General features: G+C 43.1%; 2 protein-coding genes across 13 annotated transcripts in view; one reads left to right on the top strand and one right to left on the bottom strand.

Moving 5' to 3' along the window:
- itga5 (integrin, alpha 5 (fibronectin receptor, alpha polypeptide)) overlaps positions 1–11763 on the top strand; it is a 39280-nt gene extending 27517 nt beyond the window's left edge. Inside the window, exons 20-30 of the mRNA XM_039799536.1 lie at positions 967–1117; positions 1209–1301; positions 2642–2721; positions 2874–2954; positions 3058–3163; positions 3551–3709; positions 4457–4564; positions 7687–7800; positions 8482–8583; positions 8700–8822; positions 8931–11763. Coding sequence (XP_039655470.1) covers positions 967–1117; positions 1209–1301; positions 2642–2721; positions 2874–2954; positions 3058–3163; positions 3551–3709; positions 4457–4564; positions 7687–7800; positions 8482–8583; positions 8700–8822; positions 8931–9014 — 1201 coding nt within the window. The 3' untranslated portion in view covers positions 9015–11763. The remainder of the gene's footprint in view (positions 1–966; positions 1118–1208; positions 1302–2641; positions 2722–2873; positions 2955–3057; positions 3164–3550; positions 3710–4456; positions 4565–7686; positions 7801–8481; positions 8584–8699; positions 8823–8930) is intronic.
- Positions 11764–11795: 32 nt separating this feature from the next.
- The window catches only part of rapgef3 (Rap guanine nucleotide exchange factor (GEF) 3), a 29536-nt gene continuing 23824 nt past the window's right edge, over positions 11796–17507 (bottom strand). For all 12 annotated transcript variants that reach the window (XM_039799539.1, XM_039799541.1, XM_039799543.1 and 9 more), the window contains 9 exons: positions 17004–17129; positions 16440–16621; positions 15503–15593; positions 15365–15415; positions 15144–15231; positions 14760–14824; positions 14350–14404; positions 13622–13693; positions 11796–12583 (listed from right to left, as the gene is read on the bottom strand). In XM_039799539.1, coding sequence (XP_039655473.1) covers positions 12465–12583; positions 13622–13693; positions 14350–14404; positions 14760–14824; positions 15144–15231; positions 15365–15415; positions 15503–15593; positions 16440–16621; positions 17004–17129 — 849 coding nt within the window. In that variant the 3' untranslated portion in view covers positions 11796–12464. The remainder of the gene's footprint in view (positions 12584–13621; positions 13694–14349; positions 14405–14759; positions 14825–15143; positions 15232–15364; positions 15416–15502; positions 15594–16439; positions 16622–17003; positions 17130–17507) is intronic.

Raw genomic sequence — 17507 nt, 5'->3', positions numbered from 1 at the left:
CCATCTGCCACCATTTTTTTCCCCCCAATGTATCGCTGATCCATCACATATGGAACAACCTGCTGTGAGCGGGTGTTAGCGCTGCGCTCCATCCAAGTGCAACTCCGAGACATCGAGCCGTAGAAAGTGTGATTGGCGCAATTTAAAATAATAGCTCCATGTTTTTGTCTGCGCTGTTGTAAATTAAGAATGCCTAATAGCAGTAAGAGGGGTCGATGGGACGGCCGTGATTTAGGGGAATTTCACATAAAAAAAACAACAAGTATCCATCATTCCTGCAATGTTGTTCCTTCTATTCCGCTGCCAAAGCACATAATGTGTTAGAGCGAGGGTCTCTCGGGGGAGCTTTAAGGTTTTGTGGTGTTTTCTAATTTTGAGCCTTTTTGTTTGGTCTAAAAAGTGCAATGCCACTTAGAATCCGAACGGTTGACTCGCAGGCTGGCTGAGGATCAGCTTCAGAAATCGTCTCTTCCCTTGCTCTCCTGCTCTGCTTTATGAGAGCGCGCTGTAATTAAAAGCGTCTGTGTGGCCCTCCAAATGGAATTTCTCATTGTTCCTAGCAGGGAGGGAGTGAGAGAAAGTAAGGAAAGGGGGGGGGGGGAGGTGTTTTACAGTCCTACGCTGTGTTATTAAGCATGTAAGACTTTTATTACCACACCGGGAACATTTTTAATTTAATGGTGGTGTTTTCTGAGATGAATCTAATCGATGTCTTCTTTGCAGCCGGGCTCTAAAACCAAAAAAGAAACATCAAGCACACAAAGCCTAAAAATGTATTAGTTTCACTAAAAGCAGTTTATTGCCCACTCTGCTACCAGCAAACGCAAACAAAGCATCCCTTTGCTTTCTCACGACAGCGTAACACCACTTTATCCATATGTATCTGTTTGTTAAGCAGTCCTGACACAGTTTAACCTGAACATTGACCCTATTAGTGATCAACTCTTTCTTTGGTTGGGTCCTCAGGAACAGGAAGGAAGTCTACCTAGGCGATGACAACTCGCTGACCTTAACTTTCAACGCCAGGAACGAGGGCGAGGGAGGGGCGTACGAGGCCGAGCTGTATGTGGTGCTGCCCCCGGAAGCTGACTACAGCGGAATTGCCCGCAATAATGAGGTGACTAGAAAATAATTACAGCTGTTGGTCTTGTCTCCCCTGATGATTGTGCGTTGCTGTGGTTTGACCAATCCGTCTTCTTGTTTCTCAGAGCCTGACCCAGCTCACCTGCAGCTATGAGACCGAGAACCAGACCCGATACCTCAGCTGTGATTTGGGCAACCCGATGAAGTCTGGCACCAGTGTAAGGACACCACTGTCTTTTGGGAGTATTAGTATAAGGATTGTAGGGTACGGCACAACAGTCGACACAACATCGTCATTTCTTGCTCTTTGTAGAAGGAAAAAAAAAAGGCTGCATGCCGTCTCCAGGTTGGGTGTCGACAGCACAGGAATAAGTCAATGTGTCAGGAAATGTTGTGACAGGAAGTACCGACTCCATCTGTGCCCTCAAGCTCCCTGCTGAGTAGAGTTCCCCTTTTTAATGATGGAGTCACAAGTTGGCATGCTTTAATAGGTCTGTAGCGGAAGACTGTCGACTACATGTTAACTGGAGGAGATATACAGACACTGTCACAGGCAACCTCTAAGACTGGGACCCAAAAAGGGTATGCTAAACATACAATTCGCAACATGAACGCATCATGTCCTTCTGCCACCACTCGTCATCGCCACCCACCCATACAAAAACCAAGAATAGATAACACGATAACCACAATCAACAAAACGATAACAAAATAGGCAATAAGCTGTAAACCAAATAAACACACGTATAAGTGAATACACCATAAACCCGTCAAACACGTCCCTCCCCAGCACATAGCTTCCTAGGAGCACCCCAGAACGCCACAAAATAATTAAAACAAGATCAACAAATAGATGGGCGGAATCTGTAAAGTCAGTAGTGAAGGGAGTGGAGGAGGGAAAATGTGCTGCACGGATGTTGTGCTGTAAAAACAAGGAAAAGGGAACCAAAAGCTGCAACGCCAACATGTGAGGTGATGAGATCTGCCCAAAAAGGACTGGCTGCTGCTCTGGCTTATACTGTATGCAAGGGGCACGTTTCGAGAAAAAAAACTTAGTTGACGTAGCATTTGCTCACTTGTTCATTAGGAAGGTTAGACTGTAGCATTATTGATCTGATGTGAATGAGAGGTAGCTCATAAAAAAGGTAGATGCAGAGAGATGCAGAGAGACTTAATGTACCGGTTTGCGTGGGAAACGAATGGATCTGAAATTACAGATAACGAAAAGGGCAAAGCAAGAACTCTCAGCCACATTTTGGACCTGCCCACGTGTACTGCATCTGTCTGCTGGGTAGACGTGGAGTTCACGGACTGACACACCCAAGAAAATCACATATCTATCAAATGGATGAGATGAGTACAGTGGGGAGGGGAGGAACGGCTGCCTGAGAGTCCTCGAACATCCTGTAAATAGAGTCTAGAAACTCTGTCCTTCTCTGTTGCTGGTTACGTAATAATGGAAAATATAATATTCTGTGATCTACTTCTTTTTTTTCTTTCCTTTTTTTTTTTTTAACATAATGATGTTGATTAATATCTTGGATCTTCCTCTTTGCAGCTGTGGGCAGGTCTGCGCTTCACAGTGCCACGGCTGAAGGACACGTACAAAACTGTTCAGTTTGAGCTGCAGATTCGCAGGTACAACTTGCGGTCAGCATGCATCAGAGACACTTTTTTTTTAACAGTTTATGTAGTATGCGTGCTATCTGGTTAAGCGGTGCTGATTTCCCCCAGCTCTCGAATGATGTCAGCTAATCAGAATCTTTTTCTTCTTCTCTCTGTTTCCACAGTAAAAATGAGAATAATTCCCACAGTGAGGTTGTGCCCTACAAGCTGGAGGTGGTTGTTCAGGCTGATGTCATTCTACAGGGGTGAGTGGAGTGTTAGGATTCCCTCATTTGAACTTGTGGAATTTCATTAAGTCTCGCATGCCTTCCTACGCATTTTCTCACATCACCGCTTCTCTTTTTAAAGTGTGTCCCGACCAGATAAGGTTTTCTTCCCGCCGGCCAACTGGAAGGTGACCAAAAACTACGGGGTGGAGCAGGACGTCGGGCCTGTAGTGGAACACATCTATGAGGTAATCGGCCATATTCTTAGCTGTGCAGACTCATCGGGGCTGAGCAGATTGGGTTGGAAAGCAGATCCTACTGTTCATAAAGCAAGTTGACTTTCCAGGGAAGCAATGATGGAAAACCAAAGAAGATGTACTCCAGATTACAGCAGTGTGATGTATTCCCAGGCTGTACTGATCCACTTTTTTACTTGCGTGAGATTTAACAGCGCTCCACTTTAGGTGACCTATTTGTAGATTAAACAAAATATGTCAAATATGAAAGTTTCAGCAAGGGGAAAAATCTGTTGCAGCCTCTCAGCTACAACTCAAAAAATGAAACTACCAAGCTGCTTTTGAAGTCGTGTAATACTTCCCATACTAAAGTTTCCTATTTCATTTCCTTTTTTCCAGCTGGTGAACAATGGTCCCAGCCGGATCAGCCACACCCTGCTGGAGCTGCGCTGCCCCCTCAGAGTCCAGGGTCAAACCCTTCTTTACCCTCTGGAGTTCTCAATAGAAGGCCCCATCAACTGCACCTCCGACAAAAACATGAACCACCTACACCTCGAAGTAAGTGTCTCGCAGACAGACCGATGCACACCTCTCAGGGTCAAATGAGGCCAAATCAGACACAACATCTCCCACCGATTCCCACTCAGATGTATGATTAACAGTTGGGCCGTCCCGCTGGTTGGCCCACAGCCACCTCCTCCCTCCAGCCTCTCAGCCCCACCCAGGACACTTACCCCACCACCACTTTGAAGTCCCAGCTCTTCCCTATGCTCAGAACAGCTTGATGAACAACCTCACCCAGCAACTCACTCATCTTCGACATCCCCCTTATACCAAGTTATAGCTTCAGGATTTGGAAAGCGTTTCAGCGCAGTTGTTTGTGTTAACATTCACAGCTTGATATATGCTGCACAGGGCTGTGAGTGGTCATTTGTCTAAGCTGTGATCTAATGTGTTTTTTCCCCTGGTGAATTGCTAAGTATGGTGTACTTCCACAGGAATCCATGTGTAGTAGAGCTCACATGCTTCTGATTAATGACAGAAAGCCCCGGGGTCATGCTAACATTAGGTCTTTTTATTGGCAGAAAGGGTGGTGTGCTCTTCAGCCTGTTGGGTCAGTGTCTGTGTTGTCCTAATTGTGTGTGTGTGTGTGTGTGTGTGTGTGTGTGTGTGTGTGTGTGTGTGTGTGTGTGTGTGTGTGTGTGTGTGTGTGTGTGTGTGTGTGTGTGTGTGTGTGTGTGTGTGTGTGTGTGTGTGTGTGTGTGTGTGTGTGTGTGTGTGTGTGTGTGTGCTCTCCTCCTTTAGCTCCAGCATACATCCACAGAGCCACCTATCCTGGCACTGAAGGGACATGAGCACCGTGTCGAGAGGAGGGACGTCCACAGGAATCAGCTCGCTCATTTGACTAACCTGGTAAGATGCTTAAAAAGGAAAGTGTCCCGTTCTATAAATATATAACTAAATAAATTAGTACCCTACTTGTACAACATGTTGTATGCATGGATGGTCATCATCAGGCCAAAAGCTGAAGTCTAATGTAACCAGGCATTTGAAAGCGAGGGAATGAGGAGCTTGAGTTTACAGTTGTGGGTTAATGTAGCCTGGGTAAACCCTGACGAACTTCCGGCAAATTTGAGATTTGCTCTGAAAGTCAGTCTGGCGAAGAGCCCATTGAAACCCATTTCCAATGTCCCCAAAATCGAGGCACCAATCACAACCGCTGAGTCGGGTTTTACACCAGTCACAACCGTTGAGGCGGGCTTTACGCGATGACGATAGCACAGCGACGGCGAGCAGCTTTTTGTTTACATTCAACATGATGGCTACCGAAGCGCAGCGTCACCCAGATCGTTGGTCTGATTGGTTGGACTATCCAATGCGCCCAGAGGCATTTGAGCGGCGTCCGTTGGTAAAATGAACTGTCAATTAACCTTTCCCAGACCCACTCTCAGTTACAACTGAGAAGGGTCTGGTGTCAGCCAGGCTAGGGTTAATGTTGTCATGTAGTTAAAACATTGGGGTGGCAGTAGCTCAGTCCCTAGGGAATTGGGTTGGGTCGCCGGTTCAAGTCCCTGGACAGAGTGTGGACTGGGAGCTGGAGAGGTACCAGTTCACCTCCTGGGCACTGCCGAGGTTCCCTTGAGCCAGGCACGGAACCCCCGACTGCTCGGGGCGCCTGTCAATGTTTAGGTCCTTCAGGCCTGTGCGTAATGTGTGTAACTAACAACAAAGTGAAAAAAAAATTAAATTTCCCCTGCGGGATTAATAAAGTATGTAAAAAAAACAAAAGTGTCACTAACACAGCTGGTTAGTGTGTTGAGTAAAAAACATTGGCACAGGCCTCTGCGTGCGTTCTGCCTAGGTACAGGAGCTGTTAAGGCAGAAATTTCCCTTTTACAACACAGCCCCCATCCCTTAGTCTGTCTCTCTCACTTTGACTCATGACTCACACACATGAACATGATATATATCTCTATCTATCTATCTATCTATCTATCTATCTATCTATCTATCTATCTATCTATCTATCTATCTATCTATATATATATATATATATATATATATATATATATATATATATCTCTATCTATCTATCTATCTATATATCTATCTATCCACACACACACACACACACACACACACACACACACACACACACACACACACACACACACACACACACACACATATATATACATATACACATTGCCAACTTGAGAAGTGTGCATGTCTGGATCTGTTTTGGTGACACTGGCCCTGCTCCTTCATGAGGCTCCTGGGATTGGGTAATTAGGTTATGATGTCGTTAAAAGGGAGGGGTCAGAGGGCGCAGGCTTGTCCCGTTGTGGTGATTAACATTAAAGAGCCTTTAGTAGTGGTGGAGGGCTGGAGAGGCTGATGGGACGTGGGAGGCTTTTTGTCAGTGATGCACTGGTTACTTCACAGGCTGCTCTCTAATTTTGGGCTCTGGGTGTTGTGAGGCCCCCAGACACTGGCCCTATTGATCCACTCAGCCGCAGGTAGCCCCTCTCTCTGCCTCCGTCCGTCTGTGGATACCTGCCTCCACCAAAGAGGTCTTTGTCTGTGCGCCTGTCGCTCCTAACTATGCTCGTTCATCAAGCATGTCCAAAGATAGGACCCCATTCGCCCGTCTGCCCTTTTTATTTTTCACGCTCGGGAGAACAGACATCTCTGTTCAAAGTGTCTCCTGATCAAAGTTTCATTGTTGGTGTTTAGTAAAGCTTGGATGAAGCAGTCAGAATAGGTCATAGTGTGAGAATTTGAAATGACCTGCTTGGTCTTTGAAGCATAAAGAACAAAAGCCTGGCTGTAATTGTACCAACACTCCAAACATATTTCATAATTACTGTTGCAGTACATATTGATTGGCAAGCATATGTTATGTGTGGTACTACGTTCTAATACCAGAGTTGCCAGGTTGTGATACATTCCTCTGTTATACAGGTGTTCATCCTGCAGCAGGACACTTGTCTTTTTTGTCTTTTTAATCCATCAGGAAGGCGCTCAGGATGGACCACTTCTGGGAAAAAAACAGAAAGTCTGGACCAAAATCCATTTATTAACAGCCTATTAACACATGTAGTTGTAGACTAGATGGTTTATTATCTACATATTTTATCATTACTGATTACTAACATTTATAACTGATTGTGTACAGCAGCTGTGCAGTGAGGCCAGTTATTTCATGAAGCTGTGGGAACAGCCTCCACGCCCCTGAGCTCTAGATCTTGACCACATAATCCCACCAGGGAGGACATGTGGGACTTGGGTCTGAGGCATCTTTGGCACTGGTCCATGTTCATGTCATTTCCACAAACCTTTGTGGCCCCAGTGCCCCTGGGGTATTAAGGAGGTCTACCAGGAGGAAGTGGACTGATACGCTCCCTGTCTGTCTGAATACCCTCATTAAATCTGTCTAAGAATAAGCCTAAGGGAGCTGGGCGGGTACTCTCTTCTCCTCCTGTGTTTGCCCTACTTGGTGTAATAAGTAAACTAATGCGCTCCCGCAGGAAACCCGCCGAAACCTCTCAATCTGGGGGTGGTCTAGCTACAGCACCCCCTCTAAAACACAGTGTGTGCATGTTCTATAATGTTAAACTGCCAAGCTGCATTATGGGGATCTGGGAAATTAAGATTGTGTGTATTCTACAGTCTTGAGAAAAAATGGTTCGGTTTTAGTGGTTGTAATAATGTGGAGAGTGATGCATGCTGCATTTTTACAGTCTCATGACATTCCTTCAATCTAATTTGAAACAGGCGTGGAATAGTGATCATAACATTGGGCTCTTTGTTATATTTATTGGACCTGCAGCATTAACATGGCTGTTATTTGTACCAGTTTTCACTTTTGCCTGTATGACTTTCACCTATATTTACGTCCTGTTGGTTTAGTTTTGTGGGAAAAATATATATATATTTTTTAATTATTCTAGCTACGCACAAGTCTGACTTAAACAAAATGGATTTAACATTTAATTAACATCACCTTAACTCCTTTCTCTCCGTTTCCGTAGTCTTGCTCTAATACAGAGTGCTGGGCGATCCAGTGCACCGTGGGTCTGCTGGAGAAGGGGACAACCGCTATCCTCAAAGTGCGCTCCCGCATCTGGGCCGAGACCTTCACCGAGGTTTGTCAGTCAGAGATGACCCTTGCCTTAAAAACTCACTAGACATGTTCTGTACATGAACACGTGTTCCCACCAGATGGCAAAGGAACAGGGGAGGAAAAGGCTGTGCACTATAGATTAGTCTTTTCCCACCGGTGCCAAGTATTGTATTTTCTCATGTCAGGCTTTGACAGGAAGTAAGAAGCCATTTTTCATGAAATCATCAGAAAAAGGAAACATTGAGAGTTAAAACCTGAAATGTGCAGCTGGCAAAGGTACACAGCTGCAGTAGTCAGTCTCACATATTTGTTTGTGATGAATCTGGATCAGTTCTTAAGGCCTAGCACAGTCTCCCTTTGTCTTAACAAATGGGATAACAGTGACTAACTGAGAATCTAGATGAAAAACGTTTTTACAAGTTTACATTTTCTTTTCTGTCTGCACGTCATGTCTGAGCTGCACACAGACTCTTTTTTTTATTTTTATTTTTTTATTTTACCACCCCCTGCATTCTGTAACACAAGGCACATGCACAAATGTATTAAACTTCTTTATCTGGTAACACAGCTTCTCGTAGGATAGGAAAGTGGAAGAGATTTTCTTTGGGAAAAGCATGCGGTCTCTGCTGCCACCTAGTGTATATCTGGTGGACTGCGTTCATTGTGAATCAGATTTTTCAAGTTGCTATGCTACTTCTTTCAGAGAGCTTACAAGCAATATGTGCTGGAGTGCCTGGCCAGATACAGTGTGGAGAAGATGCCTTATGCCATCTTACCCAAACATGCTCCCAGTGGACACAAAAAGGTATTTAAAGAACTTTTTTTTTTTTTTCCATTCATTCCATACGGCCTACTTCATTCCGAGGTATCATCTTAATGTCCTGTGTCTTACAAACTGACAAACGGTGCTTTTGTCCTCAGGTGGTGACCCCAGTGGTGTGGAATAAACCAGATATAGAGAACTCTGTTCCTCTGTGGATCATCATCTTGGCCATTCTGGCTGGTTTACTGCTTCTAGCTCTACTCATCTACGTTCTATACAAGGTCAGTGCTGCTGTGAAACATTCCATGGGTTTAAAAAAAATGATTGTAAGCGCTTTAGGTCTGTGCTCATTTCTGATGTCTGCTTTTCCCCAAAAACGTTTCTTGCAGTTCGGCTTCTTCAAGCGCTCTTTACCTTACGGCACCGCCATGGAGAAAGCTCAACTCAAACCACAGGCTGCCTCGGAGGCCTAAAGGACAACCCGAGCTACCAGAACCACAGTACCTGGCCATATGATTGCAACGGAGAAACACGATGGAACATGTAGAGTGGATCAGAAAGCAGTCCAAGAGTTAAGAGAAAGAGAGACCACTGGAACTCCACTGTGCTGCACTAGATGAAGACAAAAATCCAAAGATCTCCAAATGAATGTTTTTTTTTTTTCCTTTTCTTTTTTTAACTTATGTCTTGTTGGTTGGCAGGTTGGGATCGTTACTAAATAGAACTTTTTCTCAATGCCTTAAGGCTAATGTTAGACTGAACAACAACAAAAGTGACTGCAATAGAAGTACAGGCAACCGTCCGCCTGCGTATGCAGTGAGATGCCTGTTGGGTTTCCTTTTGTGGATTCTTGTGATGGAGAGTTCTGTTATACCCCCCTTTTAACTGCCTTATTTTGGTGCTAATGATCTGATGTGCTCACTGCCGCTGACAGGATATGGCCACATGTAGCTTATAGCAGCCAGGAGCTGTGAATTAAGCTGCTGAACACGTTATTGACAGAAGATCGGAAAACAGGTTTCAGGTGAAAACATTAACCTGATTACAGCAATGTCGGTAATACTGGCCTAGATGTTGAGACTTAATCTGTTAAATAGCTCTGCTTTCATCACAACATTTTATCACACGCATTTTTACGTAATTTAAAAACCCTGACCTGCCCGAGGTGTTCCCCTGCTTCTTGCCTAATGCATGCTGGGATATGTCCAGCACCCCGCTGCCCTGAACAGGATAAGCGGGCGTAGAAAATGCAGGGACGGAACTTAACTGTTCACCAGAATGATCTCTCTCTGCCTCAGGTTGGTGCACAGCGCTGGGTTGAGTTGTTTTTGCACTCAACGGAAATCTACTGATATAATTCCACCTAAGGCTGACTGACTGACCTTCCTTTGAGTTCTGATTTTGACTCCTACTGATCACTTTGTCTAAATCCTGTTTGTTCATGTTCAGAGTTACCAATGCTCGCATCATCATTGTTGTGTAGTCGACTGGGATAGGATGGGACTGGATCCACCACCGACCTGTGAGACCTCACATTAGGCTTGAAACGGTGTGGTGTAGTGACGTTCTCCTAAAGAATATTTAGCGGTCTTTACTCCTGCTCGGTTTCGAATCGAGGCCACGCGCGACTAAATGGCGTTTAGGGGAAACCCACGGCGTGATGGTGTCTTAAACCAAAGACGTGACAATCGGCAACGTTGTAGCTTTGACAGAGAGTGTTAAGTCTGAGAGCAGGCGGGGATCATCACTCGTTGAGTGTGAAGGATCCATTTCCAGCTTACAGTGCGTGTTACTGTGAGATACTGTATTTTTGATTGTCTTTGAGTAAAAGCTGTCCACGTTTGGAAAGAGAAGTGGCTGAAGTCATCCCACTACCAAAAGGCTACAGGGACTGAACTTTCAAATGCTTTGTGTTGGTTTCTTTTACTTGTCGTGTACATAGATATTGTATGTGCCTTTTTAAATGTAAATACTTCACGTCTGTGGGTTAGAGTTAGGGTTGTGTGCGCTTGAATGTGTGTGACTTAATGCATACATGCATTTGTGTGAATGATATATTTATGAATGTTTGTTTTGTGTATGAATTGGTTATTACCTTTCCCACTGCTTAGTCCTGCTTATCCCTGATCACCTCTGTAGCTTGAGATCGTTGAGGTTAAGCCATTCTGCATTTACTGTCAGTCACGATAGCAGAAATACAGTCAGTGTTCAGGACGACTTTACTTTAAAACACTTACAACCTCATTGTAAATCAAAAAAAAACAAACTAAGGCTACGTCCAGATCCTACAGGATGTCTTGTACCTCTAACAAAGGGATAACAGCTAGGCACTGGGAACTAAATGTTTGGAAGTGCAATATTTATATTCACTCTTTTTAATATTACAGTGCTTTCTTTTTTTCCTTTTATTTGTGACCGAGTTGTGATAAACCAGGATTTCTTCTTTTTTTTTGTATCAAAGTATGTGATAAGCACATACGCTAAATCCTTTTTGGAGGTTCTGGCTTTTTCACTATCACTTGCTTTCTCACTAAACATGCTTCAAGTGTGAAACTTATTTTTTTTCCACTTACGAGTTGCTCATTCATCACTGGCGCTGGACCACTTTTGTGATCGTACAGATCTTTACACCAAAGACTGGCCCAGGAACACAACCACTAGAACATATCGGAATTGAACTTGGGGTATGTTGACATTTAGTTTGATAATTTTTGTGCTCTGCTGTTTCACCTGCGCAAACACCCACATTATACTAACCAAATGGTGTACATTGGTTTGCTTCATCACACTCTTTTCATATGGTCTCTCGTTTTGGCTAGTGAGTTACAATTTTTCAAATGGTCCACAAAATGGCCACATGGTAGTTGATTTATAACATTTAACATTGTCTGTTCTTTACCGAACATGTCGACCCATTATTTATGACAGGGGAACTTTTTACTACTTCCTCCATGGTTACATCGGGAGAAGGCACTGGGTTTTCTTTTTCTGTTGTGTTTTTTTTTTTTTTTTTTGTCTTAGCCCATTCTCACTCTCAAGGACTTCCAAAAAGAAGTTGTACATATTAATGACATGGAGAGTATTTTTTGAATTCAAAGGATAACTGATTTGTTGTGAAATTTCCTCACCCCATATTGGGGAGAACATTGGGGGAGGGGTCTTTAGAGGTCAATTTGTACCTGTTATGGTTTGTACTTTGAATAAAATATTTCCCTTTTTACATATTCTTGTGCTTTTTTCATTGACACACATAGTTGAGAAAAATAATTTATTTGGAAGGAAACGTATGAAATTATATGGATGTCAGTTAGTGGCTTCGTTGCCAAAAAAAAATCTCATTCAATATATTAGTGAAAAAAAAGTGCACAAAAAAACTGACCTAAAGTGATTTTGCTATGGCAAACATCTGTAGTATATGTTCTTATGGCCCTTTTGTAGAACCACCAGAGTGCTTCTTCCACAGACAGCAGTATATAAAATGTCACATAAATGATTTTGACACCAAAGACGGGCATACTTTGCTTAACTGTACATGTTGTAACATTGCTTTTGTGAGGGGATCAGTTTCCACTGTAGCATACACACTGTCCTGAAGCTTCTTGGAAGAAAAAAAAAAAAGTGTCCCACAAGTCTCTCGGACACAGAATTGGATTCTGTGGTTTATCGTTAGAGGGTATTATTGTGCACACAGCACATTGTCACTCTTCATTGCTGTGCAGAGAGCTTCTCCAGGAATGTCCAAGCTCCTTGAATTAGAGTCAATCCACGGCACTCGGCGCCTCCAGACATCCATCTTGTGTAGGCGAGTGTGGAAGTTTTGTTCATCCAGCTACAATCTCTTCTCTGGTTCAGATTTGCGCTACAGTTTTTTATTTATTTATTTATTTTTTTATACAGTCTTTGCACATTTGCAGGTTGATGCCCTAGCATTCTATTGTTCTTGATAGCTGTGTTAGCTTGCGCTGGTTGTCAATCACCTTCAGGTTCTGAATGTAGTGTCGGATGTTGCTGGGACTCCGCAGAGGGAGGGCATATTCTGAGCCTGGGGGAGAAGGAGAAACCATTTTTGACTCAGCATATGTTTAAGGGCGTTTTCACATATAGTCCTCTTTAAAACGAACCAAACTCGGTCCTTTTTAGGTTGACCAAAAAGTGGACCAACAGAAAAGGGACTCGGTTCTTTTTTTTTGGCGTTCACATTGTCAATTTGCTTGAAAGAGGACTCGGTTCTCTTTGTGGTCCACTTCAGCTCTGATGGGGCCTCGGGGCTGACATACATACAGGGCAAAAGGCAAAACGAACCTGAAGCGTGTTGTGTTAACAATGCACGGGTGAAGAGAAGTGTGGTCTCGCATTGCCAGACCTTCCTGCACGGAGCTGCGGAGGAGGGTCTGGCGAGTCCGCACAGCATTCCGGGATGGGAGAAAAATGTGCTCTGGTTTATTGGCATTTTTTTTAAACCAATCACAATTGTCTTGGGCGGTGCTAAGCGCCGAGCGGAGCCACGTTCCGCTGCAAAATAGTCTCGGGAAGGAACTTGTTTTGGTGGAATGTGTACGTTCAAAAGTAGTTTTAGTCGTGTAACAGAAAATTCAGACTGGACAGATAGTCTAGCTAGCTGTCTGCATTTACCCTGCAGAGATCTGAGGAGCGGTTAACCATAGTCCTCAGAAATAAACCGGAGTTTAAAATTACAACACAAAGAAAGCGGAAGGTACCGGACAGCCGAAAAAGGACATCCCAAAAAAGAGTGACATCCGGCGGAATCCCGGAAGTGGAACGTCTTGGATATAGACGAAGAGATGTGCAACACGGACTTGAAGCAAATTCGTTCCAGAGGGGTCTGAGTCTCTTTGGAGTGTTCACATATGTGCAAAAAAATGCTGACTAATAGCTCTGAGTTCTATTGCTGGGCTGAACCGAAGTGTTTGTATTGGCGAATCTTCCTTATTTTGTGAAATGTGAAATTCGACTGTGGAGCCACACCAAACTAAAACTCTGATGATCATAAAAGTAACTCTTTAGTTTAAAGGAAGGACAACTAGATCCAACAGTTAATGATATAGTAGATGTAGCTTACATGTGGATATGCGAGTAGCAGGCGCTTCCAGAAACATCCGATCTGCCAGGCCCCTCTGTGGAGACGATGGCACTGCAGAAGAGAAAGACAAGTTTACCTACCTGATATATCATCTTCATGTGTCATTAGGGATGTAACGATGCATCATTACTCGGTTAAACAGCCATATAAATGTGTAAAGATTACAATCTGTTGAGATAAAAAATGAATTGCGATACTATCGCGTAGGGCGTAATCTACTTTGAATTACACTTTGTCTGCCTTCACGTCACTAAGTCTTAGTTTCTTTATTTGAAGAGATTTCTTTTTCTATTTATTTAGTTTTGATGTGGGATTTGTTTTTTGATGTGGGATGTTTGTTATTTAAGATAAAATACATTTTCAGTTGCACTTTTTTCATAAGGACACGTCTGTTGTTTTGCACAGTTTATATAAATTTAGGAATATTTTTCAGTCATTCTGTTAAAAACATCCTGAGAAAATCATATTGTAAATGTAAAATCTTGAATGGTATCGAATCGTCAGTATAGTGTATGATTACATCCCTATGTGTCATTCGTAGCCAAAACCCTACATCACCCATTTACTTCAGCATGCACGTGCAACTGTTTGACCTTTGACCTATACCCTTGCCAGTGCTGTAGTCTCACATTGCCAGATCCTATCTCCCCAGTGCTGTGTCAGCGTGAATCCGCTAGTTGTGCGACAAGCTCGACTGGATCACTTACCGTAAGGCTGGCTTCTGCAGCCTCGTACAATATTCACTGTCTTGGCGATCATGCGCTGTGACAATGGGAGGAAAAGGAACAATTTGAAGTTAAATGACATGCCAAAGATTTGTGAGCAGAAAAATTGGAGAGGCAGTGGCAGCAAAAACTGTCCTGTCCTGTTAGTAGGGTCCTGTACACTGTCCTATGACTCCGAGACACTGTCCTGTGACTCACTGTCCCGGGACAGTCATGGAGTCACAGGACAGTGTCTCGGAGTCACAGGACAGTGTACAGGACAGTGTCTGACTGTCCTGGGACAGTCATCGGACAGTGTACAGGACACCACTAACAGGACAGGACAGTTTTTGCTGCCACTGCTGCTGAAAAATTGGGCCGAGCAACGTTACAAAAACATTTGTCTGTCTTACCACTTTCTCAAAATTCACCAATTTGTCTACATAGTTTGGATTTCCCTCATTGATGAATGTCATGTCTGGGAAAAGGCAGGAACAGAAAACATGTGAGTGATGAGTGAATTCATTTACACAACATTCACATCTAACGCTGTATGTATATGTCACACTGTACTTTATTTATGTTCAGTAGCATTTGTATAATCCATAGTACAACTTAATCTTTTTAACCTTACTTTACTTTTACTGAACTTTTTATTTTTTTTAGCTACTTAATACACTTTTGACTAGTTTTTTCGTACCCTTACTTTGACTTAAATTTGACTGTGAGCAACTGCAACTTAACAACTTCCCTGTGAAAATGAATCAAGTATTCTGATTCTGATAAGTATCTGTCACCTTTGAGCAGCAGAGGCATGAAGGGGATGTAGGGAGGACTGAGTTTGGCCACAGCCAGTCTGTAGGCCCTGTGGTTGCGTGATGGATCCTGACATGGACAGAGAATAAACAGAGCACCATTATATCATGTTAGTGCACAAAATGAATGTTCCAAACCGTATATTTAGAGTTTTGGAACATTTATAAAATGTCCAGAAAAGAGAGCATACAGTGTAACTTACCATCAACCTCTCATAAGCACAGTAAATTCTCTTTGTCTTGCTGGGTATTCTCTGGGATAGACAATAACATATGTCATTTTTTTAAACGGTGACACAAATATATTATCATCATTCCTGTTGCATTCAGGGCTTTCTCACCTCCCAGGTCTTGTAAAGCCTGTGCACTGCGCTGTTGCTCAAACCGAACATCACAGCGAAGAAGGAATTCAGGTTCTTCTGATCCTTTAATCTGTGACAGAGAGGACACATCATGGCTGTTAGGGCTGGGACGATATGCTTTTGTCCCGATTCAATTCTTTAAAAATACATGGGTGCCGATTCGATTTGAATTGCGATTTTCATTTATCGCGATTCGATAGTATTGCGATTTTCTTTTCCTTCTTTAACAAAAACAAAAGATGAATAATCCACTTCTAGAGACAATATCTCATGAGACATTTCTAAAAACTAATTGTTTTCTAAAAAGAATGTACATCACATGTCAGTCAGTCACCTGACATTTATTTAATTAGTAAAGAAATACATAACATGGATTTTCTGCATGACGTGCACTGAGCTCAGGCTCGTATACGGGAGGGGTGGAGTACACGCAGCGGGGCGAGGAGGCATTTCATTGGTTCTTTCCAAGCGGACCGCGAGGCAGTGATTGGTGGGCGTTTTTACAGGATCACAGCAGCTGCAGATGACGGATCTTTTTCACTCCTTTTTCAGAGCCCATAAGTTATGTATTACTGTCGGGGTTTAAAGACCATTTCAAACATGATATAAAAAAGTGAATATTGGAAATAGTTACCAACCCTGCCGTTGAGCAGGTATACAGTTTAGTGTTTTAGCATGCTTACATTTGCTAGTTAGCACTAAACACAAACTACAGCTGAGGCTGATGGGAAAGTAATTCGCTTTGCAGGTTCGATCATAAACTAAAGTATGAGACAAATTAAAACCTTGACCTCATGGTGGCACTAGAGGAAAAGTCAGGGGATCCCACTTTCATGGCAATATTTCAGTCTGGACCAATGTGTTGGACCGACTGACCTACACTGCCATCAAAAGATAGCTAAGGTTTCCAACTTACACTGCAGCGATCTTTATGAACTTCTTGAGCAGAATGGCACGTTTCACCAGGTCTTCGCAGAGGCACAGTTCAGTCACCACCCAGTACTGCACCTCATTGAAGCGACGCACAAAGCGCTCCAGGTTAGCTGTGATGGCACCTGGGAATTTCTGACGGCCAAATATGTAGTAGACAAGCTCCACCTTCAGAAACAGGAACAGTGAGTCACATCAATTACAGACACACAAGACAGAGAATACTTTATAATTATGATTTGCTTCAGAAACATGCGAAGCATGCAGGAAGTGTTGATACCGTAGTACCAGGTAATCTGATGGCAACGTGCCAAGGAGCGTGGCTCAGATACATTCATCAAAGAGATGCCCAGTCCTTTGTTTAGACGAGGAAATATCTGAATGTCGGTTTCAGCCTTGGCGCTACTTTCATGATAGACTACTGTCTGGAGCTCAGCCTTGATGAGGCATTTGAAGTGTAAATAAGCAAGTTCCTCTTTGTTATGTATCAATTGGTTTATATAATGCGGTCAGATGTAAAATGTGTCATATCTGCTTCTGAGTTAGCTACCTCATGCATGGCAGTGAACAGTTCCCAGTCATAGTTGGTGAGTTCATTGGCGATGTCTTTGGAGCACATCTGTTCCAGGATGTCCGTTGTTCCTCGCTCTGGACCCTGCTGCTCCGTCAGGGGCATCTAGGAGGAAGAGAGAGAAAGGGAAAGAAAATGAGCAGGTAGAAAATAATAGTGGCTTTTAGGGCAGGTAAGCTGTTTTGAACCAAACCACCATGTTTAACCCTAACTCAACTGTAAGCAATGAACATAATGACCAGTGGCGGAATGTAACTAAGTACATCTACTCCAGTACTGTACTTAAGTACAAATATGAGGTACTTGTACTTTACTTTCATGCCACTTTCTACTTCTTGTCTGCTACATTTCAGAGAGAAATATTGTACTTTTTACTCCACTACATTCATCTGACAGCTTTAGTTACTAGTTACTTTACAAATTAACACATAAAACACACGTAGTTTTTTAAATATTATTATTATAAATGAAACTACCCAAAAA

The sequence above is a fragment of the Perca fluviatilis genome, chromosome 5 (assembly GCF_010015445.1).
Source record: "Perca fluviatilis chromosome 5, GENO_Pfluv_1.0, whole genome shotgun sequence".
Classification (NCBI taxonomy): domain Eukaryota; kingdom Metazoa; phylum Chordata; class Actinopteri; order Perciformes; family Percidae; genus Perca; species Perca fluviatilis.
This window is presented reverse-complemented; position numbering and strand designations above follow the sequence as displayed.